Source organism: Buteo buteo, chromosome 32 (genome assembly GCF_964188355.1).
Source record: "Buteo buteo chromosome 32, bButBut1.hap1.1, whole genome shotgun sequence".
In the NCBI taxonomy this organism is placed as follows: domain Eukaryota; kingdom Metazoa; phylum Chordata; class Aves; order Accipitriformes; family Accipitridae; genus Buteo; species Buteo buteo.
In genome coordinates, this window is record NC_134202.1 from 1,118,393 (window position 1) to 1,145,485 (window position 27,093).

Genomic DNA, 27,093 nt, shown 5'->3' on the forward strand with positions numbered 1-27,093 from the left:
GCCCCCCCAAAACCCCCCAACCCCCCTGACCCCCCCCGCCCCCCCCAAACCCCCCGCCCCCCCCCGGCCCCCCCCGGCCCCCCCTCAGCCGCCTGTACCCCAGCAAGGCTTCCTGAGCCGCCGCCTGAAGAGCTCCATCAAGCGCACCAAGAGCCAGCCCAAGCTCGACCGCACCAGCAGCTTCCGGCAGATCCTGCCCCGCTTCCGCAGCGCCGACCACGACAGGTGGGGGACAACGCGGGGACGCCCCGGGGACACCTCGGGGACACGGCGGGGACACGGCGGGGGGATAGCCAGGAGGATGCGGGGATGGTCTGGGGGTGGGGGGAGGTTGGGGGTTGAGGGGGGTGACGTGGGGACGGTCCTGCTCAGGTGGCACCAGGGTGGACGTGGGGATGGTCCTGGTCTCGGTGTCCCCAAGCTGGGGACAGGGACGGTCCTGATGTCACATGGCACCAGGGTGGACGTGGGGACGGTCCTGGTCTCTGGGCGTCCCCAAGTTGGGGACAGGGACGGTCCTGATGTCATATGGCACCAGGATGCATGTTCAGACGGTTCTGCTCAGGTGACACCAGGGTGGGTGTGGGGACAGTCCTGGTCTCTGGGTGTCCCCAAGTTGGGCGTGGGGACAGTCCTGATGGCCAGGTGACACCAGGGTGGGCATGGGGACAGTTCTGATCTCGGGGTGCCCCCAAGTTGGGGACAGGGATGGTGCTGATGCCCAGGTGACACCAGGATGGATGTTCGGACAGTCCTGGTCTCTGGGTGTCCCCAGGTTGGGGATGGGGACAGTCCTGATGCCCAGGTGGCACCAGGATGGATTTGGGGATGGTCCTGGTCTTTGGGTGTCCCCAAGTTGGGGACAGGGATGGTCCTGCTGCCTAGGTAGCACCAGAGTGGACATGGGCACGGTCCTGTGGCCCAGGTGGCATCAGGGTGGACATGGGGACAGTCCTGATCTCTGGGTGTCCCCAGGTTGGGGATGGGGATGGTCCTGCTGTCAGGTGACACCAGGGTGGACGTGGGACAGTCCTGATGCCCAGGTGGCACCAGGATGGATTTGGGGATGGTCCTGGTCTCTGGGTGTCCCCAAGTTGGGGACAGGGATGGTCCTGATGTCACATGGCACCAGGGTGGATGTGGGGACAGTCCTGCAGCCCAGGTGACACCAGGACGGACATGGGGACAGTCCTGGTCTCTGGATGTCCCCAGACTGGGGCTGGGGACAGTCCTGCTCCCCCGTGTCCCCAGGCTGGGCACAGGGATGTCCCCATTCCCCGAATGCCCCCAAGTTCCGTGTGGGGGTGGCCGGTCCAGGTGTCCTCCAGCCGGACACAGGGACAATCCCCCGTGTGGGGCAGGACCCCAAAGTCCCCGCTGTCCCCAATGTCCCCATGTGGGGCAGGTCCCCAGTGTCACCGTAAGGGGCAGGTCCCCAGTGTCCTCACTGTCACTGTGTGGGGCAGGTCCCCAATGTGTCCTTGTCCCCATGTGGGACAGGTCCCCACTGTTCCCAATGTCCCCATGTGGGCCAGGTCCCCCATGTCCTTGTCCCCATATGGGGCAGGTCTTTGCTGTCCCCATCCCCATGTGTGGCAGGTCCCCAGTGTCCCCACTGTCACCGTATGGGGCTGGTCCCCAGTGTCTCCATGCGTGGCAGGTCCCCAATGTCCCCGCTGTCATCGTATGGGGCAGGTCCCCAATGTCCTTGTCCCCATGTGTGGCAGGTCCCCAGTGTCCCCACTGTCACCATATGGGGCAGGTCCCCAGTGTCCCCAGTGTCTCCATATGGGGCAGGTCCCCAATGTCCTTGTCCCCATGTGGGGGAGGTCCCCAGTGTCCCCACTGTCACCGTATGGGGCTGGTCCCCAATGTCCTCGTCCCCATGTGGGGGAGGTCCCCAGTGTCCCCACTGTCACCGTATGGGGCTGGTCCCCAGTGTCCCCAGTGTCTCCATATGGGGCAGGTCCCCAATGTCCTTGTCCCCCTGTGTGGCAGGTCCCCAGTGTCCCCACTGTCACCGTATGGGGCTGGTCCCCAATGTCCTTGTCCCCATGTGTGGCAGGTCCCCAGTGTCCCCACTGTCACCGTATGGGGCTGGTCCCCAATGTCCCCAGTGCCTCCATATGGGGCAGGTCCCCAATGTCCTTGTCCCCATGTGGGGGAAGTCCCCAGTGTCCCCACTGTCACCGTATGGGGCAGGTCCCCAATGTCCTTGTCCCCATGTGGGGCAGGTCCCCAGTGTCCCCACTGTCACCATATGGGGCTGGTGCCCAGTGTCCCCAGTGTCCCCATGTGGGCCAGGTCCCCAGTGTCCCCATGTGGGGCAGGTCCCCAATGTCCTTGTCCCCATGTGGGGGAGGTCCCCAATGTCCTTGTCCCCCTGTGTGGCAGGTCCCCAGTGTCCCCAGTGTCACCGTATGGGGCTGGTCCCCCCCACCCCCATGTGGGGCAGGTGTCCCCCACCCTCTGCGAAGCGGGTTCTTGCCGTGTCATCGTCCCCCGCCTTGGGGACACGTTGGGGACCGGGTGGCCGGGCAGGTGGCGGGCGGCGCCGACGCCGTTTATAGCCGGAGCCGGTGGGTGGGAGCTGGGCGCAGGATCCGGCCTGGCACCCGGCCCGGCGTCACCGTCACCGGAGCTGCGGATGGGGTACGGTCCCTTGTCCCAGGGAGGTGGTGGTGGCGGGGGGGTTGTCCCATGTCCCCGGTGTCCCCAGGGATGTCCTTCGTCCCTGGGGAGATGGTCCCCAGGGATGAGGTCTCCTGTCCCCAGGGGGGGGAACCTTGTCCCCAGGGTGGCCGCTCGTCCCCAAGAACGTCCCTTTTCTCCAGGACATTGTCCCCAGGGATGGGGTCTCCTGTCTCCAAGGGGGTCCCTTGTCCCCAGGGATGTCCCTTGTCCCTGGGGAGATGGTCCCCAGGGATGGGGTCTCCTGTCCCCAGAGGGGGGACACTTGTCCCCAGCGTGGCCACTTGTCCCCAGGGATGTCCCTTTTCTCCAGGACCTGGTCCCCAGGGGATGGGGTCTCCTGTCCCCTGGGGATGTCCCTAAGGATGTCTCTGGTCCCTGGGGGGGGGGGGGGGAACTTGTCCCCTGGGATGTCCCATGTCCCCAGGGAGATGGTCCCTGGTTGCAGGGGTTTTCTGTCCCCTTGTCCCCAAGGGAGTCCCTTGTCCCTTTCCCTGGGTCCTCACTGGTCCGGGGGTCCCTTGTCCCCTTAATCCTTGGTGGTCCCTAAGGGGGGGGGGTGTCCCTTATCCGCTGTCCCCAAGGAGCGTCCCTGCAGTGTCCCCTGTCCCCAGCAGCATCCCTCGTCCCCTTCCCACGATGGGTCCCTTGGAGGGGGATGTCCCTTGTCCCCTGTCCCTTGGGATGTCCCCCAGAGGATGTCCCTTGTCCCCCACCCCAGGGGGATGCCCTGGGGGGGGGATGTCCCCTGGGAAGATGTCCCTTGTTCCCAGGGGGATGTCCTGGGGGGGGACGACCCTTGTCCCTTGGGATGTCCCCTGGGGGGGGGGGTTGTCCCTTGTCCCTACAGGAACGGGGGGGGGGGGGGGGTGCCCGCTCGCCAAGATATTTTTAGCCGTGCCACCCCCGCCATGCTGGGTGCCGGTGACACAGTGACGGTGACGGCAGCCGGGAGCGGTGGCCGTGGGGACGGGGACAGGGACGTGGCGGGGCCGCTGCTTACGCAGCCCCGGGGCTAAATATAGCGCCTGGGGGTGGCTCACCTGCACCGGCTGCTGAGTGCGAGGGGGGGGCCGGATGCCTGGGTCCCCCTGTTTTGGGGGGGCTGGATGCCTGGGTCCCTTCTGGCTGGGGGGCCCAGATGCCTAGGACCCCTGTTTTGGGGGGGCTGGACACCTGGGTCCCCTGTTTTGGGGGGGCGGGATGCCTGGGTCCCTTCTGGCTGGGGGGCCCAGATGCCTAGGACCCCTGTTTTGGGGGGGCTGGACACCTGGGTCCCCTGTTTTGGGGGGGCGGGATGCCTGGGTCCCCCTGTTTTGGTGGGGCTGGACACCTGGGTCCCCCTGTTTTGGGGGTGCTGGGTGCCTGGGTCCCCCTGTTTTGGTGGGGCTGGACACCTGGGTCCCCCTGTTTTGGGGGGGCTGGATGCCTGGGACCTCTGCTTTGGGGGGACTGGGTGCCTGGGTCCCCCTGTTTTGGGGGGGCTGGATGCCTGGGTCCCTTCTGTCTGAGGGGCCCAGATGCACGGGACCCCTGTTTGGGGGGGGGGGGATGCCTGGGTCCCCTTTGGCAGGGGGGCCTGGATGCCTGGGACCCCTGTTTTTGGGGTCTGGACACCTGGGTCCCCCTGTTTTGAGGGGGGGCAGATGCCTGGGTCTTTTTTGGCTGGGGGGGGGGGGTGTCGGAATGTCTGGGTCCCCTCTGGCTTTGGGGTGGGGGTGGAGCGCTCCCCTGATGCCTGGGTCCCCTGGGGAGGTGATGTTGGGTGTTGGGGTGTGGGGGTTGCTCCCGTGTGTGTCCCCCCCCCATGTCCCATCCCGTGTCCCCCCCCGCCCCCGCCCTGACTCTGTCTCTCTCTGTCCGTCCCGGCGCCGTGGACGTGTCCCCAGGTCCCGCGCGGATGCCCCAGGTACCCCCCCCCCCCCCCGCCACCGCCACCGTCACCCCCCGCTCGCATGCCACCACCACCACCGTCACCCCCCTGGGCACCTCCCCCATCCCCCTCCTTACCCTGCCAACCCCCCCCCGAGCGTCCCCCCCCGTGTCCCCACAGGGCCCGGCTGATGCAGAGCTTCAAGGAGTCGCACTCCCATGAGTCCTTGCTGAGCCCCAGCAGCGCGGCCGAAGCGCTGGAGCTCAACCTGGATGAGGACTCCATCATCAAGGCGGTGCACAGCAGCATCTTGGGCCAGGAGTTTTGCTTCGAGGTACGGTCCGGCCCTTCTCATCACCCTCCTGGGCCATCACCGTGGCGTCTGGTCACTCATTGGCCATCACCCGCAGGTGACCACGGCCTCGGGGACTAAGTGCTTTGCCTGCCGTTCGGCCGCCGAGAGGGACAAGTGGATTGAGAACCTGCAAAGGGCGGTGAAGCCCAACAAGGTGAGGGTGTCATCGCCGCGGGGGCGGTCAACTGGTAGGGATGGGGATGGCCAAGTAGTGAGGATGAGGGTGGTCAACTGGTGGGGATGAAGGCGGTCAACTGGTAGGGATGGGGATGGTCAAGTAGTGAGGATGAGGGTGGTCAGCTGGTGGGGATGAAGACGGTCAACTGGTAGGGATGGGGATGGTCAAGTAGTGAGGATGAGGGTGGTCAGCTGGTGGGGATGAAGACGGTCAACTGGTAGGGATGGGGATGGTCAAGTAGTGAGGATGAGGGTGGTCAACTGGTGGGGATGAAGACGGTCAACTGGTAGGGATGGGGATGGTCAAGTAGTGAGGATGAGGGTGGTCAACTGGTGGGGATGAAGACGGTCAACTGGTAGGGATGGGGATGGTCAAGTAGTGAGGATGAGGGTGGTCAACTGGTGGGGATGAAGACGGTCAACTGGTAGGGATGGGGATGGTCAAGTAGTGAGGATGAGGGTGGTCAGCTGGTGGGGATGAAGACGGTCAACTGGTAGGGATGGGGATGGTCAAGTAGTGAGGATGAGGGTGGTCAGCTGGTGGGGATGAAGACGGTCAACTGGTAGGGATGGGGATGGTCAAGTAGTGAGGATGAGGGTGGTCAACTGGTGGGGATGAAGACGGTCAACTGGTAGGGATGGGGATGGTCAGCTGGGGGGGATGAGGATGGTCAACTGGTAGGGATGGGGATGGTCAGCTGGTGGGGATGAGGATGGTTAACTGGTATCGATGGGGCTGGTCAGCTGGTGGGGATGAAGGTGGTCAACTGGTATCGATGGGGCTGGTCAGCTGGTGGAGATGGGGATGGTCAGCTGGTAGGTATGGGGCTGGTCAACTAGTGGCGATGGGGATGGTCAACTAGTAGGGGTGTTGATGGTCAGCTAGGGGGGTTGAGGGTGGTCAACTGGTATGGATGAAGATGGTCAACTGGTGGGGATGGTCAGCTGGTGGGGATATTGATGGTCAACTAGCGGGGATGAGGGTGGTCAACTGGTATGGATGAAGATGGTCAACTGGTATGGATGAGGATGGTCAGCTGGTATGGATGAAGATGGTCAGCTGATGGGGATGGTCAACTGGTGGGAATGTTGATGGTCAGCTAGTGGGAATGAGGATGATCAACTGGTAGGAACGTGGATGGTCAACTGGTATGGATGGGGATGGTCAGCTGGTAGGGATGGGGATGGTCAAGTGGTAGGGATGGGGATGGTTAGCTGGTGGGGGTGGGGATGCGGATAGTCAGCTGGTGTGGATGGTCAGCTGGTATGAATGGGGATGGCCAACTGGTGGAGAAGGACATGGCCAACTGGTAGAGGTGGTCAACTAGTGGGGATGGTCAGCTGATGTGGGAGGGGATGGTCAGCTGGTGGCGATGGAGATGGTCAGCTGGTAGAGATGGGGTTGGTCAGCTGGTGAAGATGGTCAGCTGGTGGGGATGGGATGCTCAATGGGTGGGAATGGGATGGTTAGCTGGTGGGGATGGAGGTGGTCACTGGGGGTGATGTCCCCAGGGGTCACCCTGGTCCTTGGGGTCACCGTGCCCTGGGGTCACTGGTCCTGGTGGCCACTCTCCGCTGGGGTTTTCCCCTGGTGTCACCCCTGCCCCAGGGTCACTGTCCCCATCTGCCCCCACCCCCAGCTCTCCCTGCCCCTGTCTCTCCCACCGCCCTGGGCTCCCCCATGCTCCACATCCCACACCGGGATGTCCTCACCCCCAGCTGTCCCCACGTCCCCTGCTCACCTCCCTCCCTCCCACCCCTCCCCAGGACAACAGCCGGCGGGTGGACAATGTCCTGAAGCTGTGGGTGATCGAGGCGCGAGACCTTCCCCCCAAGAAACGCTACTACTGCGAGCTGTGCCTGGACGACATGCTCTACGCCCGCACCACCAGCAAGGCGCGCACCGACAACGTCTTCTGGGGAGAACATTTTGAGTTCAACAACCTGCCGGCCGTCCGCACCATCCGCCTCCACCTCTACAAGGACACCGACAAGAAACGCAAGAAGGACAAGAGTAACTACGTAGGGATGGTGAGCATCCCCATCGCCAGCGTCACCGGTCGGCACTTCGCCGAGCAGTGGTACCCGCTCAGCCAACCCAGCGGCAGCAAGAGCAAGGCGGGTTGTCCGGCTCTCCGCGTCAAGAGCCGCTTCCAGACCATGAGCATCCTCCCCATGGAGCTCTACAAGGAGTTCGCCGAGTACGTCACCAACAATTACCGGATGCTTTGCGCCGTCTTGGAGCCCGTGCTCAGCGTCAAGAGCAAGGAGGAGGTGGCCTGCGCGTTGGTGCACATCTTGCAGAGCACCGGCAAGGCTAAGGTGGGGGGGCTGGGGGGTGGGGAGGGGTGGGGAAGGAGGGGGTGGAGGTGGGGTGGAGGATTGGGGATGGAGGGATGGATGGGTGGAAGGAGGATGGATGGATGACGGGTGGATGGAGGACAGATGGAGGATGGATGAATGGCTGGATGATGGATGGATGGAGGACAGATGGAGGATGGATGAATGGATGGATGACGGATGGATGGAGGACAGATGGAGGATGGATGAATGGCTGGATGATGGATGGATGGAGGACAGATGGAGGATGGATGAATGGATGGATGGAGAATGGATGGAGGACAGATGGAGGATGGATGGATGGAGAATGGATGCAGCAGGATGGACAGACAGTTGGGAGTCAGGTCAAGGATGGATAGTGGTTGGATAGACGAGACACATGGAGGAGGGATGGAGAGGGATGGACAGAAAAGGATGGACAGACAGATGGGGGATGGATGGAGGATGGAGAGAGGACAGATAGAGCAGGGATGGAGGATGGATAGAGAACAGATGGAGGATGGATGGAGGGATGGACGGAGGGATGGACAGATGGAGGACGATGGACAGCCACATGGGAGATGGAGGGTTGGATGGAGGATTGAGGATGGATGGAGGACGGATGGAGGACACGTGGAGAATGGATGGATAGAGGATGGTTGGAAGAGAATGGACAGACTGATGAGGGACAGATGGAGGATGGATGGAGAAGGGATAGAGGACAGATGGAGGTTGGAAGAAGGACAGACATGGAGGGTGGCTGGAGGGATGGAGGATGAATAGATAGAGGATGGGGGAAGGATGGATGGAGGACAGATGGATGATGGATAGGAGGACAGATGGGTGGATGGATGGAGGATGGATGGAGGGATGGACAGAAGATGGAGGCAAGACACAAGGGTGCACGGAGGGTGGGCAGGGCCAGCCTGGCCAGGCTGCCGGGGCGTAGGCAGGCATTGGGCTGCCCTGACGGCCGTGGGCAGGACTTCCTGTCGGACATGGCCATGACGGAGGTGGATCGCTTCATGGACCGGGAGCACCTGATCTTCCGGGAAAACACCCTCGCCACGAAAGCCATAGAGGAGTACCTGAAACTCATCGGCCAGAAATACCTCAAGGATGCCATTGGTGAGCTCCACTGGCACTGGGGGGTCCCTGTCATGGCCAAGGGTCCCCATCATGGCCAGGGCCCCATCGGCATGGCTGTGGGACGGTGGGTGTTCCCCACACATGGGTCATGTCCCCATTGGCATGGCCGTGGGATGGTTGGGTGGTCTCTTCTCACGGCCGGGTCTCCGTTAGGGTACAATTGGGTGGTCCCCAGTCCCTGGTCGTAGCCAGGTCCTCATGGGCACAGCCATGGGATGGTTGGGTGATCCATTCTCATTGCCCTGTCCCCTTTGGCATGACTGTGGGATGGTGGGTGGTCCATTCTCACGGCTCTATCCCCACTGGCATAGCCATGGGATGTTGGGTGGTCCCTTCTCATGGCCGTGGGACAGTTAGGCGGTCCCCTCTCATGGCTGTGTCCTCATTGCTATGGTCATGAGATGGTTGGGTGGTCCCTTCTTATGATCATGTTGGTGTGGCCAGGGGATGGTTGGGTGGTTCCTTCTCATGGCCATGTCTCCATTAAGGTGGTCTGGCCATGGGACGGTTGGGTGGTCCCCAGCCCCTGTTCACTTCCAGGTCCCCATTGGCACAGTCATGAGATGGTTGGGTGGTCCCTTCTCATGGCCATATCCCTATCGGGCTGGCTTGGCTGTGGGACGGTGGGGTGGTCCCCGGTCCCCTCTGATGTCCCCATCCCCACCCAGGCGAGTTCATCCGGGCGCTGTACGAGTCGGAGGAGAACTGTGAGGTCGACCCCATGAAGTGCTCAGCCTCCACCTTGGCTGACCACCAGGCCAACCTCCGCATGTGCTGCGAGCTCGCCCTCTGCAAGGTGGTCAACTCGCACTGGTGAGTCTTTGGGGCTGGGGACATCCCCCGGCGTCCTCACCACAGGTCCCTGACCATGTCTCCCCCCGCTACGCAGCGTGTTCCCACGGGAGCTGAAGGAGGTCTTCGCCTCTTGGCGGCTGCGATGCGCTGAGCGGGGCCGCGAGGACATCGCCGACCGGTTGATCAGCGCCTCGCTCTTCCTGCGGTTCCTCTGCCCTGCCGTGATGTCCCCCAGCCTCTTCGGCCTCATGCAGGAGTACCCCGACGAGCAGACTGCCCGCACCCTCACCCTCATCGCCAAGGTCATCCAGAACCTGGCCAACTTCACCAAGTGAGCGCCCAACGTGAAGGAGGGAGGGATGGTGGTGGATGATGGTGGTCAGGTGGAGGGAGGAGGGATGGTGGGGGACACAGGTGGGTGAGGAGAAGAATGGAGGCATGGTGGAGGGAAGGTGGATCCGTAGGTCTCTGGGTGGATGGACGGGCGGGTTCATGGGTGGATGGAGAGTAAATGGATGGATGAGTTGATGGATGGACAGAAGATGGATAGATGGGTAGAAGGTGGATGGATGAGCTGATGGATGGATGGATGGGAGATAGCTGGATGAGTGGATGGATGGGCAGAAGTTGGAGGCATGAGCTGATGGATGGACAGAAGAAGGATAGATAGAAAATGATTGGCTGAGTTGGTGGATGAATGGATGAATTGATGAATAGATGCGTAGAGAAGATGAACAGATGAACAGAAGATGGATGATTTGATGGATGATGAGTGGGAAATGAGTGAGTGGATGGGTGGTGAGGTGGTGGACGGAGGGAAGATGGAGGAACAGAAGATGGCTAGATGCATGGAAGGTGGGGGGATGAGTTGATGGGTGTAAGATGGATGGATGAGTTGGATGGACAGAATATCGACAGATGAGTTGGATGGACGAATTTGGTGGCCAGAAGGATGAATAGATGGATTTATGGATGGATGGAAGATAGATGGATGGAAGGAAGGAAGATGGACAGATGAGTTGGTAGATGGATGAGTTGGGCAGAAGGATGGATGGATGGATGGAAGGAAGGAGGATGGATGGAAGGAAGACGGATGGATGAGTTGGTGAATAGATGGGTGGAAAACAGACAGCAGAGCTGGATGAATGCCAGACGTGCCTTTATGAAGGGATGCCTGGGAGCCGAAGGGACAGAAGGGACAGAGGGTGGGCAAGGCCAGTGGTGGGGGACAACAGCCATGGAGGGGGTCAGCGCAGACCTTGCTGAGTGCCTGGCCACAGGTTTGGCAGCAAGGAGGAGTACATGGCCTTCATGAATGAGTTCCTGGAGCTGGAGTGGACCAGCATGCAGCAGTTCCTCTACGAGATCTCCAACCTGGACACCCTCACCAACAGCACCAGCTTCGAGGGCTACATCGACCTGGGCCGCGAGCTCTCCACCCTGCACGCTCTCCTCTGGGAGGTCATGTCCCAGCTCAGCAAGGTACCCCAGTCACCTGGGACCCCCGTGGTAGGGGGGTGTCACCTGGACACGTGGGTCCTCTTATGGGGGGCGATCAGAGGCCTGGATGCCTAGGTTCTCCCCAGGGGAGATTTTGGCATCCTGGACATCTGGGTGCCCCTAGAGGGGCATTTGGGGGTCCCATCCACCTCTGCCCCCTAAGGGGAGGTCATGGGGGTCCTATCCACCCATGACCCACCAGGTGACATCATTGGGGTCCCAGCCCCCCATGTCCCACCAGGGGAGGTCATTGAGGTTCCAGCCCCCCGTGTCCCACCAGGGGAGGTTGTTGGGGTGCTATCCACTTGTGCCCACCCAGAGGTGGTCATTGGGGTCCCATCCGCCCATGTTCCCCATGGCCATTGGGGTCCCAGCCCCCCATACACCCGCAGGGGAGGTTATTGGGGTGCTGGGGTGGGGGGGTGGGGATGCGTGGCTGACCTGCCCCCCCCAGGAGGCCCTGCTGAAGCTGGGCCCACTGCCCCGGCTGCTGACGGACATCAGCGTGGCCCTGCGCAACCCCCACCTGCAGCGGCAGCCGAGCCAGGGGGAGCGGCTGCCCCCCAAGGGGCTGGTGCTGCGGGGGCCCTCGGCCGACCTCCAGCCCTACCTCGTCCGCGACCTCAACAGGTGAAGACCCCCCCAAGAACTCCCCTGTGTCCCCCCCACATCCCCATGGTACCCCCACAACGCCGTGATACCTCCACATGCCACCCCATGTCCCCCCCACTGTGTCCCCCAATGTTCCCGTGGTGTCCCCCCCATGTCACCCCGGTGGCCCTCAGTCTCACTTGGGGTGTCTCCCCCCACCGTGGGTCCCCGTGGTCACCCGCTCTTTGCCCCCGCAGCTCTGTTGACCTCCAGTCCTACATGGTGCGGGGCCTCAACAGGTGGGTGATGGGGACGGAACGGGGACAGGGATGCGGATGGGATGGGGACGATGATGGGATGCCGATGGGGATGAGGTGGTGATGGGATGGGATTGGATAGGGATGGGGATTGAGGATGGTGATGGAGATGGGGATGGAGATGGAGATTGAGATGGAGATGGGGATGGGGATTGAGGATGGTGATGGAGATGGGGATGGAGATGGAGATTGAGATGGAGATGGGGATGGGGATTGAGGATGGTGATGGAGATGGGGATGGAGATGGAGATTGAGATGGGGATGGGGATGGGGATGGGGATGAAAATGGGGATGGAGACTGAGATGGAGATGGGGATGGGGATGGAGATGGGAATGGAGATGGAGGTGGGGATGGAGATGGAGATGGGAATGGAGGTGGAGGTGGGGATGGAGATGGAGATGGGGATGGAGATGGAGATGGGGATGGGATGGGGATGAAATGGGGTTGGGGATGGAGATGGGACTGGGATGGAGACCTCTCTCCGGCCCCACCTCACCGGAGGTCCTGGCCCCGCCTTAACCCCCATCCCCCCCAGCTCCATGGAGGTGCCCCGCCTGCCCTCCCCGCCGCAGGAGAAGGGGCCGCAGGAGGTGCTGGTCCTGAGCCGCCCCCCCCTGGCCCGCTCCTCCCCCGCCTACTGCACCAGCAGCTCCGACCTGACGGAGCCCGAGGGGGGCCGGGGGGCTCTGGGGGTGGGCAAGAGCGTCTCCATGCTGGACCTTCAAGACGGCCGCGTTGACAGCGTCCCTAGTTTGCCCGCCGAGCTGCTCGCCGCCGGTGGTCCAGCCCCAGGGGGGGCCGGAGGGGGCCTGCGTCCCGGCCGCCTCTCGCAGGGCAGCGCCTCCAGCCTGGCCCCCCCTCGCCTGGGGGTACCCGAGCCGGGGGGGCCGCAGTTGCGGGTCCCCCTCTCCTTCCAGAACCCCCTTTTTCATTTGGCGGCCGACGGACCCTTGCGAGGACCCGAGCCGGGGGGTGAGGGGCCCTTCGCCCCCCCCCTGCACGGGTACAGCAAGAGCGAGGAGCTGGCGGCTCCCCCCCCCAAGCACATCACCCACAGCCACAGCTACAGCGACGAGTTCGCCCGGCCGGGGGGGGACTTTGGCCGGCGGCAGCTCTCCCTGCAGGACAGCCTGGCCCCCCCCCAGATCACCATCGGGGCCCCCCCGCCCCCCACCCCTCGGGGGGCTCGGGCGGGGAAAGGTGGGGGGCCGGGGCCGGCGGCCCTGGGGGTGCCCCCCAAACCGCGGCCGGCCAGCGGGAACCTGCTGGCGTCCCCCGAACCGGCTTACGGACCCCCCCGCTCCCGGCAGCCCTCCCTGGCCAAGGAGGCGTCGGTGGCTGGGATGAAGCCGCCGGTCACCAAGCAGGTGGGGGGACACATGGGGGGACGTGGGGACGTGGTGGGGATGGGGGACGTGGTAGGGCTGGAGGGCATGGGGACACGGTGGGGATGGGGGACATGGAGGGTATGAGGGACACGGGGATAGGGTAGGGATGGGGACATAGGGGACACGGTGGGAACATGAGGGCTTTGGGAAGCGTGAAGGATATGGGGACATGGGGACTTGGTGGGGACGTGGAGGGACATGGGGATATAGGGGACATGGTGGGAAGGTAAGGGCTGTGGGAAACACGGGCGATATGGGGGACGTGGGGACATGAGGGACGCGGGGGATGTAGGGGAACCTGGGGACGTGGAGATATGGGGGAACATGAGGGACGTGGGTGACACGGTGGGGATGGGGACACAGAGGGACATGGGTGACATGGGGCATGGTGGGGATGGAGGGACATGGATGGACATGGGGGACTTTGTGGGGACATGGCGGGACATGCAGGACACGGGGACGTGTTGACCTCCAGTCCTACATGGTGCGGGGCCTCAACAGGTGGGTGATGGGGACGGAACGGGGACAGGGATGCGGATGGGATGGGGACGATGATGGGATGCCGATAGGGATGAGGTGGTGATGGGATGGGGATGAGGATGGTGATGGGTGGACATGGTAAGGCTGTGGGGGGACGTGGGAGACGTGGGGACACAGGACACGGCAGGGACAGGGAGGGCTGCTGCGGGGACACGTCACGGGGACGAGAAGGACCAAGCCCGTCCTCGTGCCCCCACCACGTCCCCCCCAGGCCTCGCAGACGCCGTCGACGCTGAACCCGGTGATGCCGGCGGCGGAGCGCACGGTGGCCTGGGTGTCCAACATGCCGCACCTCTCGGCCGACATCGAGAGCTCCCACATCGAGCGCGAGGAGTACAAGCTCAAGGAGTACTCCAAGTCCATGGACGAGAGCCGGCTGGACCGGGTAGGGACCATCGACGGACCCAGGTGTCCAGAGCTGCGGGGGGGGCAGGGGTCCTGGGAACCCAGGTGTCCGGGCCCCAGGAGATGACCCTGATGGACCCAGTTGTCCAGGTCCCAGGAGATGACCCTGATGGACCCAAGCGTCCAGGTCCCAGGAGATGACCCTGATGGACCCAAGCGTCGAGGTCCCACAAAATGACCCTGATGGACCCAAGCGTCCAGGTCCCAGGAGATGACCCTGATGGACCCAAGTGTCCAGGCCCCAGGAGATGACCCTGATGGACCCAAGTGTCCAGGCATCACTTGTGGTGGAAACCAAGGTGTCTGGACATCACTTCAGGGGGGATCCAGGTGTCCGGCTGCCACCATGCTGGAAACCAAGGTGTCCAGGTGTCACCACAGGTGGTCCCAGCTGCTTGGGTGTCATCTTGGTGGAGACCTAGTTGTTCAGATGTCACCACAGGTGGTCCCAGGTGTCTGGGTGTCATCTTGGTGGGGACCCAAGTGTCACCACGGGTGGTCCCAGCTCTTTGGCTGTCATCTTGGTGGAGACCTAGTTGTTTGGACGTCACCATGGTGGGGACCCAGGTGTCCAGGTGTCACCACAGGTGGTCCCAGGTGTTTGGGTGACAACTTGGTGGAGACCTAGGTGTTTGGATGTCACCATGGTGGGGACCCAGGTGTCACCATGGGTTGTCCCAGGTGTTTGGGTGTCACCTTGGTGGAGACCTAGTTGTTTGGACGTCACCATGGTGGGGACCCAGGTGTCCAGGTGTCACCACAGGTGGTCCCAGGTGTTTGGGTGACAACTTGGTGGAGACCTAGGTGTTTGGATGTCACCATGGTGGGGACCCAGGTGTCACCATGGGTTGTCCCAGGTGTTTGGGTGTCACCTTGGTGGGGACTTAGATGTTCAGATGTCACCACAGGTGGTTCCAGCTGTTTGGGTGTCATCTTGGTGGAGACCTAGGTGTTCAGATGTCACCACAGGTGGTCCCAGGTGTCACCACGGGTGGTCCCAGGTGTTTGGGTGTCATCTTGGTGGGGACCTAGATGTTTGTTCATGACCATGGGGACCTAGGTGTTTGGCCATCACCGTTGGGGGTCCTAGCTGTCTGGGTGCCACAGTGGTGGGGAACCAGGTGTTCAGGTGTCACCGTTGGAGGGGAACCCAGGCGTCCTGTCGTGGTGGGGATGGGGAGATGCCACCAGTGCCCTGCAGTGTGGGCTGTGGCAGGTGAAGGAGTACGAGGAGGAGATCCACTCGCTGAAGGAGCGGCTGCACATGTCCAACCGCAAGCTGGAGGAGTACGAGCGGCGCCTGGTGTCGCAGGAGGAGCAGACGAGCCGCATCCTGCTGCAGTACCAGCACCGCCTGGAGCAGAGCGAGAAGCGCCTGCGGCAGCAGCAGGCGGAGAAGGACTCCCAGATCAAGAGCATCATCGGCAGGTGAGGGAGGGACCCGGCCCCGGGGACAGCGAGGGGACACCGGGGACGCTGGGGGGGTTGGGGAGGGAGAGGGGGGTGAGGGGAGGTCCGGTGGGACTTGAGGGTTGGGGGGCATGGAGGGGTGTGGGGGCAGGGTGGGACGTGAGGGACGTGGGGGGACAGAGGGACATGAGGGATGTAGCAGAACATGGATGACTTGGGGACACAGAGGGACTTGAGGGACACAGAAGGACATGAGGGACATAGATGACAGAGGGACAGTGGAACACGGATGACATGGGGACACAGAGGGACATGAGGGACAGTGGGACATGGATGACATGGGGACACAGAGGGACTTGGGGACATAGAAGGACATGAGGGACATAGATGACATGGGGACACAGAGGGACAGTGGAACACGGATGACATGGGGACACAGAGGGACATAGTGGAACATGGATGACATGGGGACACAGAGGGGCTTGGGGACGTAGAAGGACATGAGGGACATGGATGACATGGGGACACAGACGGACAGTGGAACACGGATGACATGAGGACACAGAGGGACATAGTGGAACATGGATGACATGGGGACACAGAGGGACTTGGGGACATAGAAGGACATGAGGGACATAGATGACATGGGGACACAGAGGGACAGTGGAACACGGATGACATGGGGACACAGGGACAGTGGAACACGGATGACATGGGGACACAGAAGGACATGAGGGACAGTGGGACATGGATGACATGGGGACACAGAGGGACTTGGGGACATAGAAGGACATGAGGGACATAGATGACATGGGGACACAGAGGGACAGTGGAACACGGATGACATGGGGACACAGAGGGACATGAGGGACAGTGGGACATGGATGACATGGGGACACAGAGGGACATGAGGGATGTAGTGGAACATAGATGACATGGGGACACAGAGGGACTTGGGAACATAGAAGGACATGAGGGATGGTGGAATACGGATGACGGGGACACAGAAGGACATGAGGGACAGTGGGACATAGATGACATGGGGACACAGAAGGACATGAGGGACATAGATGACAGAGGGACAGTGGAACACGGATGACATGAGGACACAGAGGGACATAGTGGAACATGGAAGACATGGGGACACAGAGGGACTTGGGGACGTAGAAGGACATGAGGGACATAGATGACATGGGGACACAGAGGGACAGTGGAACACGGATGACATGGGGACACAGGGACAGTGGAACACAGATGACATGAGGACACATAGTGGAACATGGATGACATGGGGACACAGAGGGACTTGGGGACGTAGAAGGACATGAGGGACATAGATGACATGGGGACACAGGGACAGTGGAACACGGATGACATGAGGACACATAGTGGAACATGGATGACATGGGGACACAGAGGGACTTGGGGACGTAGAAGGACATGAGGGACATAGATGACATGAGGACACAGGGACAGTGGAACACGGATGACATGGGGACACAGAGGGACATGAGGGACAGTGGGACATGGATGACATGGGGACACAGAGGGACATGAGGGATGTAGTGGGACATAGATGACATGGGGACACAGAGGGACTTGGGGACACAGAAGGACATGAGGGACATAGTGGAACATGGATGACATGGGGACACAAAGGGACATGAGGGACATAGTGGAACATAGATGACATGGGGACACAGAGGGACATGAGAGTCAGAAGAACATGAAGGACAGGGGGACATGGGGACACAGAAGGACTTGGAGGCAATAGATGGACATAAAGGATCTGGGGGTGGAGGGGGACATAGAAGGACATGGGGACACAGAGGGACATGGGGGACATAGAAGGACATGGGATTATAGGGACACGGGGGGACACAGAGGGACACGGAGATTACAGGGAGATGGGGAACATGAGGGAGATAGAGGGACATGGAAGATATGGGGACATGGGTGACAGAGGGAGACGGCGGACGTGGGGACACAGGGGGACAGGGGGACACAGAGGGACATGGGGACACAAAGGGGCATGGGGGGATACCTGGACATAGCAGGACATGGGGGTGTCCCCTCCTGTCCCTGCATGTCCCCAGGATGGTGTCAATGTGACCCCCAGTGCAGCCTGTCCCTGCCATGTCCCCATGTGTCCCCAGGGTGTCCCTGGGGGGTGGCAGCCTGTCCCTGGTGGGGTCCCTGGGGGTGGTGGTGTGACCCTGGGGTGTCCCTGCTATGGCACTGGGGTGTCCCCACATGTCCTTGGGGTGAGTGGCAGTGGGTGCCTGGGTGGGTGTCCCCATCCCCATGCTGTCCCTCAGGTCATAGTGGGGTGTCCCTGTGACCTGGGGGTGTCCCCGGGGTGCCCCTTGGTGTCCTTGGGGGTGGCAGCATGTTCCCAAGGTTTGTCCGCGGGTTATCCCATGTCCCTGGGTGTCCCTGGGTCTGTCCCAATGTCCCTGGGTGTCCCTGGTGTTGGCAGCACGTCTCGGGGGGGGGGGGGGCATCCCTGGGGTGACCCCATGACCCAAGATGTCCCTGGGGTGTCCCCAGGGTGTCCCTAAGGGTGGCAGTGTATCCTTGGGAAGCGTCCCCAGGGCTGTCCTCACGACCCAGGGTGTCCCTGGGGGTGTCCCCATGACCTGGGGTGTCCCTGGGGGTGTCCCCATGACCTGGGGTGTCCCTGGGGTGTCCCTGGGGGTGTCCCCATGACCTGGGGTGTCCCTGGGGTTGTCCCCATGTCCTTGGGGTGTCCCTAGGGTGTCCCTGGGGGTGTCCCCATGTCCTTGGGGTGTCCCTGGGGGTGTCCCCATGACCTGGGGTGTCCCTGGGGTTGTCCCCATGTCCTTGGGGTGTCCCTGGGGTGTCCCTGGGGGTGTCCCCATGTCCTTGGGGTGTCCCTAGGGTGTCCCTGGGGGTGTCCCCATGTCCTTGGGGTATCCTGCAGGTGTCCCCATGACCTGGGATGTCCCTGGGGGTGTCCCCATGTCTTTGGGGTGTCCCTGGGGTGTCCCTGGGGGTGTCCCCATGTCCTTGGGGTGTCCCTGGGGTGTCCCTGGGGGTGCCCCCATGTCCTTAGGGTGTCCCTGGGGGTGTCCCCATGACCCTGATGAAGCCTGGCCCCAGGGTGGTGTCCCCAGGGGTGTCCCCGGGGATGACAGTGTGTCCCCGGGTGGGCATCCCCAAGGGTGTCCCCGCTACCTGGGGTGTCCCCATGACCTGGGATGTCCCCAAGGGTGTCCCCAGGGGTGTCCCCATGACCCGGGCCAGGGTGTGTGTGTGTGTGGGGGGGGTGTGTTTGTGTCCCCGAGGGGCGTCCCCGGGGGTGGCAGCGGGACCCCGGGGGGTGTCCCCGTGTCCCCGGGGTGCCCCCCCGGGGGTGGCAGCGTGACCCCGGTGAAGCCTGGCCCCGCAGGCTGATGCTGGTGGAGCAGGAGCTGCGCAGGGATCACTTGGGCGCCCACGACCCCCCCGAGGGCCGGCGGCGGCTGCTCGACGCTCAGGTGGAAATTACAATGTCATTGCTCTGCTCCGTGTGACATCGGCCATCCCACGCCGCGCTGGGGGCGGGGCCCCGGGGGGGGGGGGACACACACACGCAAGAACCCGGGGCACCCACGGGTGGGGGGTATCCCTAAGGGAGTTATGGGCACCCATGGGTAGGGGTATGGGCACCCCTAGCAGGGTGTATGGGCATCGCTGGGGGGGGGGGGGGGTCTGTGGGCACCCCAGGTGGGGTATGGGCACTCTTGGGGGGGGGGGGGAACAGGGTATGGGCACCCGTGGGTGGGGGTTTGGGCTCCCCTGGGGGGGGCGTTGGGGGTCTGTGGGCATTATGGAGGGTTATTGGGACCCTAAGAGGGATGCGGGCACCCATGGGGGGTTATCGGCATCCCCTGGGGGGGGGGGGGTGGGCACCCATGGGTGGGGGCACGGGCACCCATAGAGGGTTATGGGCACCCTTGGAGGAGTATTGGGGGGGGGGGGTGTCTATGGGCAGCCCTGGGGTGGTGGGGACACCCTTTGGGGGGGGGTATGGGCAGCCCTGGGGTGTGGGTGGGGGGAATTGGGGGTCTATGAGCAGGGCTGGGAGGGGGTGGGCACCCCTGGGGGGGATTGGCATCCCTGGGCGGGGGGTACTGGGGGGGTATGGGCACCCCTGGGGGGGATTGTCACTCCTGGGGGGGCGGGGGTAGTGGCACCTCTGGTGGGGGTCAGTGACCTATGGGGGGGGCTATGGTCACCTCTGGGGGATGTAGGGGGACAGGGCCATCCCTAGAGGGGACATGGGGATGCCTGGGGGGGGGGCGACAATGACACGGTGGCCCCTGGGGGGATATGGTCACCCTTGGGGGGGGGACACAGGGGGACAGAGCCATCCCTGGGGGGACATGGGGTCCTGGGGGGGGGATCTGGGGACCCATAGGGGGCTGGGGGGGACGACAGGGCCAACCTCGGGGGGGGGACACCTGGGGTGGATATGGTCACCCCTTGGGAAATAGGGACCCCGGGGGGGGACACACAGCCTCCCCTGGGGGGGGGGACAGGGCCACCCCTAGTGGGGACAGGGCCACCCCCAGGAGGGATCTGGTGACCCACAGGGGGATGTGGGGGGGGACAGGGCCACCCCCAAGGCGGACAGGGTCACCCCTGGGGGGACATGGTCACCCCTGGGGGGGGACAGGGCCATCCCCAGTGGGGACAAAGCCACCCCTGGGGGGGGACATGGGGACCCCTCTGGGGGACAGGACCACTCCCAGGGGTACACAGTCACCCTTGGGGGGGGACATGGTGACCCCTGGGGGGGGGGGTCAGGGCCACCCCAGGGGGAACAAAGTGACCCCTGGGGAGCACAGGGCCATCCCCAGTGGGGACAGGGCCACCCCTGTGGGGACAAAGCGACCCCCAGGGAGAACAGGGCCACCCCTGTGGGGACAAAGTGACCCCCCCCCAGGGGGCACAGGGCCATCCCCGGGGTGACACGGTCACCCCCCAGTGGGGGACAGGGCCACCTCCAGGGAGGACACTGGAGGGACATGGTGGGGGGGGGGTGACAGAGCCACAGGACCGTCATCCCCCCCCCCCCAACCTAGGAGCAGGGCTACCAGCGTGTCCCCAAGTCCACCTTCCCCCCACCAAGTGATGGAGCCGGTGACGGACCCCCTCCTTGGGTTGGGGTCACCCCCAGCCACCTCAGGGCCACCCCCACCTCCCCCAAGGCCACCACCGGGACACAGCGTGTCCCCAAGTCCCCCCCCCGACCCCTCCTGCGGGGACGAGCGTGTCCCCCCGCGGTGGCCCTGACCCCCGTGTCTCTCTTCATCCTAGCTGTCCGTCAGGTAGCGCGGGCCAGCCCTGCCATTGTCACGGGACCCTCGGCCTCCGGTGACACGCCAGGTGGGTCCTCCCGTCCCCGTCCCCGTCCCCATTCCCCTTCCCCCTAGGTAGCATCCAGGGGACATCAGGGAACCCTTGGGGACACGATGCTGGAGTGTCCCCCATGTTCCTCCTCTGCCCCCATGTCCCTCAGGGACGCTGGGGACATGGATCCAGGATGTCCCCAAGACCATCTTGTGTCCCCATGTCCCTCAGGGACACTGGGAACTCTTGAGGACATGGACCTCAGGTGTCCTCATGCCCCTCTTGTGTCCCTGTGTCCCCCAGGGACACAGAGAGCCCTTGGGGACATGGATCCAGGATGTCCCCAAGACCATCTTGTGTCCCCGTGTCCCTCACAGACACTGGGAACTCTTGGGGACATGGATCCAGATGTCCCTCATGGACACTGAGAACCCTTGGGGACATGGATCCAGGATGTCCCCAAGACCATCTTGTGTCCCCGTGTCCCTCACGGACATTGGGAACCCTTGGGGACATGGACCTCGGGCTTCCCCATGCCCCTCTTCTGTCCCTGTGTCCCCCAGGGACACTGGGAACTCTTGGGGACATGGATCCAGGATGTCCCCAAGACCATCTTGTGTCCCCGTGTCCCTCACGGACACTGGGAACTCTTGGGGACATGGATCCAGGATGTCCCCAAGACCATCTTGTGTCCCCGTGTCCCTCACGGACATTGGGAACTCTTGGGGACATGGACCTCGGGCTTCCCCATGCCCCTCTTCTGTCCCTGTGTCCCCCAGGGACACTGGGAACTCTTGGGGACATGGATCCAGGATGTCCCCAAGACCATCTTGTGTCCCCGTGTCCCTCACGGACACTGGGAACTCTTGGGGACATGAATCCAGATGTCCCTCATGGACACTGAGAACCCTTGGGGACATGGATCCAGGATGTCCCCAAGACCATCTTGTGTCCCCATGTCCCTCACAGACACTGGGAACTCTTGGGGACATGGACCTTGGGTGTCCCCATGACCCTCTTCTGTCCCTGTGTCCCCCAGGGACACTGGGAACTCTTGGGGACATGGATCCAGGTGTCCCTATGTGCCTCTTGTGTCCCCATGTCCTGCAGGGACGCTGAGGATCCTTAGGGACACACAGTGCTGGGGTGTCCCCATGTCCTCTGGACACCAGGAATCCTTGGGGACACAGATCTAGGGTGACCCATGTCCTTATGTCCCCTAAGGGACACTGGGAAACCCTCAAGGACATGAATCCGAGGTGTCCCCATGACCCTCTTGTGTCCCCATGTCCCTCAGAGACACTGGGAACCCTTAGGAACGCAGATCTGGGGTGTCCTTATGTCCCCAGGACACTGGGAGCCCTTGGGGACATGGATCTAGGGTCACCCATGTCCTTCTTGTGTCCCCATGTTCCCTGAGGGACACTGGGAAACCCTTAAGGACATGGATCTGTGGTGTCCCCATGGTCCCTCTTGTGTCTCCATGTTTCCCTGGGGACACTGGGAGCCCTCGGGGACATGGATATGAGATGTCCCCATGTCCCCAGGACACTGGGGAACCCCTGGGGACATGGATGTTGGCATGTCCCCATGTCCCTCTTGTGTCCCTGTGTCCCCTAGCGACATTGGGAACCTCTGGGGACATGGATCCAGGGTGTTCCCATGTCCTGCAGGGACACTGGGAACCCTTGGGGACACAGATCCGAGATGTCCTCATGTCCCCAGGACAGTGGGAACCCTTGGGGACATGGATCCAAGGTGTTCCCATGTCCCACTTTTGTCCCCATGTTCCACCACGGACACTGGGGACCCTTGGGGACATGGATCCCTGTGTCCCTATGTCCCTCTTGTGTCCCCATGTTCCACCACGGACACTGGGGACCCTTGGGGACATGGATCCATGTGTCCCCATGTCCTACCATGGACACTGGGAACCCTTGGGGACATGGATCCATGTGTCCCCATGTCCCTCTTGTGTCCCCATGTCCCCCAGGGACACTGGGAACCCTTGGGGACATGGAGCCAGGGTGTTCCCATGTCCCTCTCTCCCCCTGGGGACACGTTCCCCAGGTGTCCCCATGCCCCTCCTGTGTCCTGGTAGGACCTTGTCCCCTCCCTGGCATCCCCCATCCCGATCCATCCCAGGGGACACGGATTTGGGATGTCCCCATGTCCGTCCCCTTGTGCCACGTCCCCCCGGCACCTCCGTGACACGGATCTGGGGTGTCCCTGACCCTTCTGTGTTGTGGCCAGGACATGCCACGGGGACGTCCTTGTCCCCTCCTGGTGTCCCTTGTCCCCTGTCTATCTCAGGGGACGTGGATCCAGATTGTCCCCATGTCCCCCATGGACACTGGGAACCCTTGGGGACATGGACCTGGGGTGTCCCCATGTCCATCTTGTGTCCCCATGTCCCTCAGGGACACTGGGAACCCTTGGGGACATGGATCCAGGGTGTCCCCATGTCCCCTCTGTGTCCCCCAGGGACACCGGGAACCCTTGGGGACATGGATCCAGGGTGTCCCCATGTCCCTCTTATGTCCCCATGTCCCTCAGGGACACTGGGAACCCCTGGGGACATGGATCCAGGGTGTCCCCATGTACCCTCTGTGTCCCCCAGGGACACCGGGAACCCTTGGGGACATGGATCCAGGGTGTCCCCATGTCCCTTCTGTGTGCCCATGCCCCTTCTGTGTCCCCATAGCCTCTTGGGGACATGGGCCCAGGGTGTCCCCATGTCTCTTGGGACACCAGGGAGTCTTGGGGGACATGGATCTGGAGTGTCCCCATGTCCCTCTTGTGTCCCATGTCCCTCAGGGACACTGAGAACCCTTGGGGACATGGATCCAGGGTGTCCCCATGTCCCTTCTGTGTCCCCCAGGGACACCGGGAACCCTTGGGGACATGGATCCAGGGTGTCCCCATGTCCCTCTTATGTCCCCATGTCCCTCAGGGACACTGGGAACCCTTGGGGACATGGATCCAGGGTGTCCCCTTGTCCCTCCTTTGTCCCCATGTCCCCCTTAGGGACATGGATCTCGGGTGTCCCCATGTCCCCTTGGGGACATGGTTCTGGGCTGTCCCTGTCCTGCTTATGTCCCCCATGGGGGTGACAACAGTGGGGACAACAGGGTCACCGTCCCCTCTGGGGGTGGCTGGCGGGGTGGGGGGGTGGGGGGGGGCCACCCACCGTCCCCCAGCGCTGGCGCCCGCCGTCACCCGCCTCGTCTCCATCCTCGTGTCTCGTGTCTGTCCCCATCTCACCTCACCCGGGCTGGGGGGGGGAGGTGACACGCGCGTCCCTGTGCCATGTCCTGTCCGGGGCTGGGGGGGGGGGGGGACAGGGGACTTTTTGGGGTGGTGGGGGGGGGGTCCTACCAGCGCCGGAGGGTCCCACCGAGCCGTCGCAGGTGAGTGCCGCACCGCGTCGGGGAGCTGGGGGGGGGGGGGTGGGTGGCACAGGGTTGGGGGTGGTGGGGTGGCGGGCGACGTGGGGACACTTTTTTTTTTTGGGGGGGAGCGGGGAACAGGGGGGGTGAATGAGCCCCCTCGGTGCCTTGCAGGAGAGGCAGCTTTCCGCCGTGGGTGCAGCAGACCCGGGTGTGAGTTGGGTCGGGGGGGTCCCCGCGCGACCCCCGCCTCCGCCCCCGCCACCCCCGATCACGGCCAACGGCGAGCTGCGCGGCCCCGCTGCTGAGCACTAGCACCCGCCCCGGGGGCCACCGGGACCCCCCCCAACCCCCCGCCCCGGGGCTGGCGGTGGCCCCCGGTGACCCCCGGGGAAGAGGAGGAGGAAGGGAAGGTGGCGGGGAGGGGGGGGGACAGAGGAGATTCCCCCCCCCCCCCCATCCCCACCTCCTGCCCCGGCCTCGCGCGAGACGAGGCGGCCCTCGCGCGAGAGAGCGGGGCGGCCTCGTGCGAGGGCTCCTCGTGCGACGGCTCCCTCGCGCGACGGCCTCGTGCGAGGGCTCCTCGCGCGACGGGAGCGGGGCGGCCTCGTGCAAGGGCTCTTTGGGCAACGGCTCCTCCCGCAAGGGCTCCTCGTGCAACAGGAGCGGGGGAAGCCTGGCGCGACGGCTGCTCCCGCAAGGGCTCCTCGTGCGGCGGGAGCAGGGGAGGCTTCGTGCAAGGGCGCCTCGTGCACCAGGGACAGGGAGGCCTCGTGCGACGGCTCCTCGTGCGACGGCTCCTCAGGCAAGGGGAGCAGGGAGACCTCGTGCAACAGCTCCTCGTGCGCCAGGATTGGCGGGGGGTGGAGACCTCGTGCAACAGCTCCTCGTGTGATGGGAACAAGGTGGCCTCGTGCAACGGCTCCTCGTGCACCGGGACAGGGGTGGCCTCATGCATCAGCTCCTCCTGCATCGGGTCCTTGTGCAATGGGGGCGGGGAGGCCTCATGCACCGAATCCTCGTGCAACAGCTCCTTGTGCACCGGGACTGGGGCGACCTTGTGCACCGGGAGCGGGATGGCCTCGTGCACCGGGACTGGGCTGGCCTCGTGCATTGGCTCCTCGTGCACCAGGATCAAGCCAAGCCCTTGTGCACCGGCTCATCGCGCAGCGAGACTCGGCGGCGGCGGGGGGGGCCCCCTCGTGCATCTGGATCACGGTGGCCTCGTGCAACGGGATCAGGGCGGCCTCGTGCAACAGCTTCACGTGCTCCAGGACCGGGCATCCCTCGTGCGGCACCTCCTCGTGCACCAGGACTGGAGCTCCCCGTGCATCACCTCCCCATGCACCAGGACCAGGCCAGCCCCCCCCTCCGCCGACCCTCTCCCCCCCACCTCCTCGTGCATCACCCTCCTTGCACCAGGACCAGACCTCCCCTCGTTGCATCAGCTCCTCGTGCATCACCACCCCTCGTGCACCAGCCTCCTCGCGCACCAGGCCCGGACCTTCCCCTCGTGCATCACGTCACCACGCACCGGGCAGCCCTCGTGCATCGCCTCCTTGTGCACCGGGACCGGACCTCCCTCGTGCATCACCTCCCTCGTGCATCACGTTTTCCTCCCCCGCCGCCCGTGTGTGCAAGCCTCCTCGTGCACCGGGACCGGACCTTCCTCGTGCATCACCTCCCTCGTGCACCAGCCTCTTTCGTGCACCAGGCCCCGGGGCAGCCCTCGTGCAACGCCTCCCCGTGCACCAGGACCGGAGCTCCCCGTGCGACACCTCCCCGTGCAACAGCATCCGCCCCCCGTGCACCATGCCGGGGTGTCCCCCCCTCCTTTTTTTTTTGGTCCCCTCTCTCTTCTCTTCGTGCATTGTCTCTCGTGCATCGCACACACCCCGTGCACCAGGAGCCGCAGGACATTCCCCCCCCCCCCGCCGTGCATCCAGCTCCGCTGTGCAGCAGCCTCGCTGGGCACCGCGACCGGGGTGTCACCGTGCACCGGGGGGGGGTGGGGTGGTGTCCTCGTGCACCGGGATGGGGGCATCCCCGTGCACCACCAGCCTCACGCACCACGACCGGGGCGTCTCCGTTCACCATCGGCCTCCTGCAACGGCATCAGGGTGTCCCTGTGCACCAGGACTGGGGTGTCCCCGTGCGATGGCATCGGGGTGTCCCCGTGCACCACCATCCTCGTGCGACAGCATTGGGGGAGGGGGTCCCCGCGTGCCACCGGCCTCGTGCGACAGCACCAGGGTGTCCTTGTGCACCAGCATCCTCGTGCGACAGCACCGGGGGGTCCCCACGCACCACCATCCTTGTGCAACGGCACCGGGCGGGGGGGGGGGGGGGATATCCCCATGCACCACCATCTTCGTGCAACAGCACCGGGATGTCCCCGTGTGACATCACCGGGGGGGTCCCCACGCACCACCACCCTCATGCGACGGCACTGGGGTGGCTCGTGCGACGTCACCGGGGGGGTCCCCACGCACCACCATCCTCGTGCGACATCACGGGGGGGGGGGGGGTTGTCCCCGTGCACCGGGACTGGGGTGTCCCATCCCCCCTCCCTCCCCCCCCCCCAGTGCACTGGGACCCCTCAATGCACCGGGACCCCCCCCCTCAAACGCCCCAGGTCCCTCCCAAATGCCCCAAGACCCCCCTCAAATGCCCCGAGACCCCCCGCGAGTGCCCCAGGACACCCCCCCCCCCCAAATACACCAGGACCCCCCCTCCATCCACCGGGACACCCCCCACCCCCCCATCCACCGGGCCCCTTCAACGCACCGGGACCACCCCCCTCCCCCGCTTCACCGGCCCCCTCCCCTCGTTCAG

At 63.9% G+C, this 27,093-nt stretch overlaps 1 protein-coding gene across 6 annotated transcripts; it reads left to right on the forward strand.

Annotated features, from left to right (window-relative positions):
- SYNGAP1 (synaptic Ras GTPase activating protein 1) lies at window positions 1-26,781 on the forward strand. Of its 6 annotated transcripts, XM_075019044.1 has the most exons (17): window positions 126-225; window positions 4,581-4,600; window positions 4,745-4,898; window positions 4,975-5,073; window positions 6,864-7,418; window positions 8,399-8,543; window positions 9,233-9,377; window positions 9,454-9,690; window positions 10,640-10,841; window positions 11,314-11,489; window positions 11,708-11,749; window positions 12,304-13,135; window positions 13,908-14,081; window positions 15,318-15,529; window positions 18,911-19,011; window positions 20,837-20,905; window positions 24,433-26,781. In XM_075019044.1, exons 3-17 carry the CDS (start codon window positions 4,755-4,757, stop codon window positions 24,564-24,566), a joined length of 3,267 nt encoding a protein of 1,088 aa, XP_074875145.1. In that variant the 5' UTR covers window positions 126-225; window positions 4,581-4,600; window positions 4,745-4,754; the 3' UTR covers window positions 24,567-26,781. The 6 variants fall into 6 exon arrangements, 5 of the variants coding, with proteins under 5 accessions (XP_074875146.1, XP_074875148.1, XP_074875147.1 ...); XM_075019045.1 differs by lacking the exon at window positions 4,581-4,600 and having other exon boundaries at window positions 1-225; XM_075019047.1 differs by lacking the exon at window positions 4,581-4,600 and having other exon boundaries at window positions 1-225; window positions 15,324-15,529.
- Window positions 26,782-27,093: the final 312 nt, after the last annotated feature.